Source organism: Triticum aestivum, chromosome 5B (genome assembly GCF_018294505.1).
Source record: "Triticum aestivum cultivar Chinese Spring chromosome 5B, IWGSC CS RefSeq v2.1, whole genome shotgun sequence".
Taxonomy (NCBI): Eukaryota; Viridiplantae; Streptophyta; class Magnoliopsida; order Poales; family Poaceae; genus Triticum; species Triticum aestivum.
Window position 1 is genome coordinate 452,845,749 of NC_057807.1, and position 3,502 is coordinate 452,849,250.

Sequence of the window (3,502 nt, forward strand, 5' to 3'; positions counted from 1 at the left end):
ACACCGGATCCCTTGCAGTTCCTAAGACCCGCATCGCTGCACCGAGTGGACCAACATGTCGAGGATACTAATTTTTTTAGGGGTAGTACAGCACGCTACTAAACGCGAGTCTTCAACCCCCGGGCAATCCTCAGACACGGCTTAAAATTTGAATGAGTTTTCTCGAAATTTCAACAATTTAAAGGTTAGTGAAAATAGTTGTTTTTGTTCAAAACATGTTGGTACGCTGGATTTGTATGATAATATAAAGTCTTGGGACCGTTCACGACAACATCACCTTGCATAGCACATTGGCAGGTTATCTTACTTTTGCTCTCTATAGTTCTACATTAGGACAAAGTAAAAAAAAAACCAGTTCACTAAATTCGAAAATTTCCAAATTTACAAACAAACGTTGTTGCTTCATCCGACACAAGTTTTGTACTTATTACCGTGTTTTGGTCATTTCAAGGATAGGTTACATTTTATCTAGTTGTTTAGACTAAAAAAATTCACACAACATACTAGTTGATTTGTTCCGAAATGATTTTCACAACTAACAAAATGTTAGTCATTTCGAGGGTTGACAAAATTCTGGTTTTGAAATCTTAAACCTTGTTCAGATGCTAGGCCACATGCAATCCGAGCCTAGCTGCTCCGAGAAGGAAAGCTCCTACTCATGTAGTCTTATTTATTTTATGATGAAAAGGCGGCATGTGCCTTCTGAACTTCATGAAATGAGGGTTATTTTATAGGGTGGCGCGGGTTGAAGCAAAAAATAACAAGAGAAAAAAAATACTATAGTGTTGTCGCCATAAGAACTTTCAGGTCGTCATCTTAAGGTTTAGGTAGACATACGTCCTCCCACGCTAATTCCTCATGAATCAAGAGGACAACTTCAAGGGGTTGCAAAGTGGTGTTTGGAAGACTCGTATTCCTTTCCTTCGACCCCTATCCCTAGGTATAGGTTGGTTTGCCGCTTGAAGGCCTCTTTTCCTCCTTTGGCAAGGGTGTGATGTCCCTCCCATCAGTTTGTCGATGCTAAATGGGCTTGCCATCCCAAGGGGACTGGTGCCCACTTCAAAGGCATAATTTGTTCCAGACCTGCTTTGTGAATGAACAATCTCCGCAGAAGACTACCTTGAGTCTACACTCTATAATAAAGATGCCATAACCTCTACGTGTGTCTCCTGGCCAACTTCTCCGCCTCCTCTACTTCTATCAACAGTGACTACCTTCCCCTCAATGAATCCCCACGCCATAGGTGTCTTCAACTAGAAGGTCCACGGGCTTGCTTAACCTGTAGACACGTTTGTCTTTTGTTTGCGGGTTAGTAGGTAGTCATATATACCAAGCATCGATGCACCTTATGATATCCTTGTAGTGTATCGGGACTCGGGTGTAGAAGATAGTCTCCAGGCCTGAGGCAAATTCAAAGAAAAACTAATCCTTTGAATCCATGAGAGTTTTTCTCCATTGTGAGATATAGGTAGTATTTTGGAAAAGACCAGAGAAAAAACCATGAGCTTCTACATGTTGATTACTTCCGAAACGACCATAGGTAGGCCAATGCTATCCACGCGTTAGAGGTTCAGTAGTTGACAAATATGGTAGTTCAAAGTAAATTTTTATCAAAGTGACTCAGGCCATCCTAGGCGTAAATTTTTCTAGCAAACAAAGTGTCATTTCTTTAGAAACACAGTACAATACAAATGCTCACAAGCACATGCACACACTAGTATATATGAACCAAAACCTACATTCTAATCATATGAGCAACTTTGAGAGACCGGACCAGCAAGGCTTAACATTGACGAAGTCACCATATGCGTCTCAGAGAAAAAGTCGGCTCCCACTGAGCGCATATTGTCAAAAAGTCTGAAAAAATTGGTATTTGGTAGTTGCACATTCTAGAAATTATGAACAATATGGTCGAAGTCTTAGAAACAACTAGGAGTCTACGAGTACTTCTCAAACTGACTGGGGAATAACAATCCTCAATCTCAGTTTTTATTTCTTGGGGCGGTCAACGGCCAAATGCAGCAAACGCTTATTCACAGCCATGACTCACGCTCAACACCCCCCACATAAATAAAAATAAAAATAGCAAACACTCAACCCAACGCCGATACAGTCACCACAGCTCGAACTCGCAACAAACCATGCGCAGCGTGCAGCATATGCAGATACCAAAAACGAAGGCCGCCTGAGCTGAGACCAGGCCTGCGTAGATGATGGATCAGGGATCATTTCTTGAGGAATCTGCCCATCCATTTGCTGGACTCCTTGGGGTAGCGCTTGAGCGTGTTGCGGTCGATGTAGATGAGGCCGAAGCGGTCCTTGTAGCCGTCACCCCACTCGAAGCAGTCCATGAACGTCCACGAGAAGTAACCCTTGATGTTCACCTTCTGCTTGATGGCGAGGTTGAGGAAGAGGAGGTGCTTGTAGTGGTAGTTGATCCTGGCGGGGTCCTTGAGCGCCTCCCTGATGGGCAGCGAGCTGTTGTTGCCCTCGTCGATGCCGTTCTCCATGACGTAGATGGCGGGGTTCCCGTACTTGCGCTTTGCATAGAGCATGAGCTCGTGGATACCCGGCGGGTAGACGAAGAGAAACTCGGTGTAGGCCTGCGGGCCGAGGGGCCTGCCGTTGCGGAAGCCGGTGACGTTGGAGCGGTTGTCGGCGTCGTAGGACCCAAGGAGGGCGTTGGCCGGTGCGGGCGTGGCGATGGCGTAGTAGGTGGTGTAGTAGTTGAGGCCGAAGAAGTCGTAGGACCCCTTGAGCATGGCCTTCTGCTTCGGGGTGAAGCTCGGCAGCCGGGCGCCGAGCCAGCTCCTCATGGACGCCGGGTAGTCGCCGTGCACGATGGGGTCCATGAACCAGCCCAGCATGAACTCCACCCGGCGCTTGGCGGCCTCCTTATCGGCGGTGGAGTTGGTGTAGGGGAGGTACCAGTGGCACACCAGCGTGATGCCGACCTCGCCGCCCTGCGCCTTCTGGTACTTGCGCCGGTACAGCTCCACGGTGGCGGCGTGCGCCAGCAGGATGTTGTGCGTCACGATGTAGGGCTCCCGGGCCGAGTCGCGGGCGCCGCAGGAGGCGGAGACGTGCGGCGAGCACCGCCCCGGCGCGAACACGCCGGTGGCGTAGCCGTAGGTGCTGTACGTCCATGGCTCGTTGAAGGTGGTCCAGTGCTTCACCCGGTCGCCGAACTCGTTGTAGCAAACGTCGCTGAAGTCCACGTAGTCCTTCCTACACCATGCATCCGTTCGATTAATAAATGAATGTGGCTAGGTCTTAATCGATTCAAACTGAATCAAATCTCAAACAAGTGACATAGCATGTATGAAAGAATTTTTTTTTGCAAGAATCTCTACACAAATTCTCACGAGTGTAGTATCGAGTGAGACATAAATCTCAGTCGATTAAGATTTACAAACATTGTTAATAAATTGATTCCATCGAGATGCTCATGATTTCGTGCATGCATGGCTCATCTTCACTGCACGTTAGCTCACGGCGAAGT

At 47.5% G+C, this 3,502-nt stretch overlaps 1 protein-coding gene across 1 annotated transcript in view; it reads right to left on the reverse strand.

Moving 5' to 3' along the window:
* Positions 1 to 1,947: 1,947 nt before the first annotated feature.
* Positions 1,948 to 3,502, reverse strand: part of LOC123112412 (beta-glucosidase 30) — a 3,959-nt gene continuing 2,404 nt past the window's right edge. The window contains exon 7 of the mRNA XM_044533392.1: positions 1,948 to 3,228. Coding sequence (XP_044389327.1) covers positions 2,226 to 3,228 — 1,003 coding nt within the window. The 3' untranslated portion in view covers positions 1,948 to 2,225. The remainder of the gene's footprint in view (positions 3,229 to 3,502) is intronic.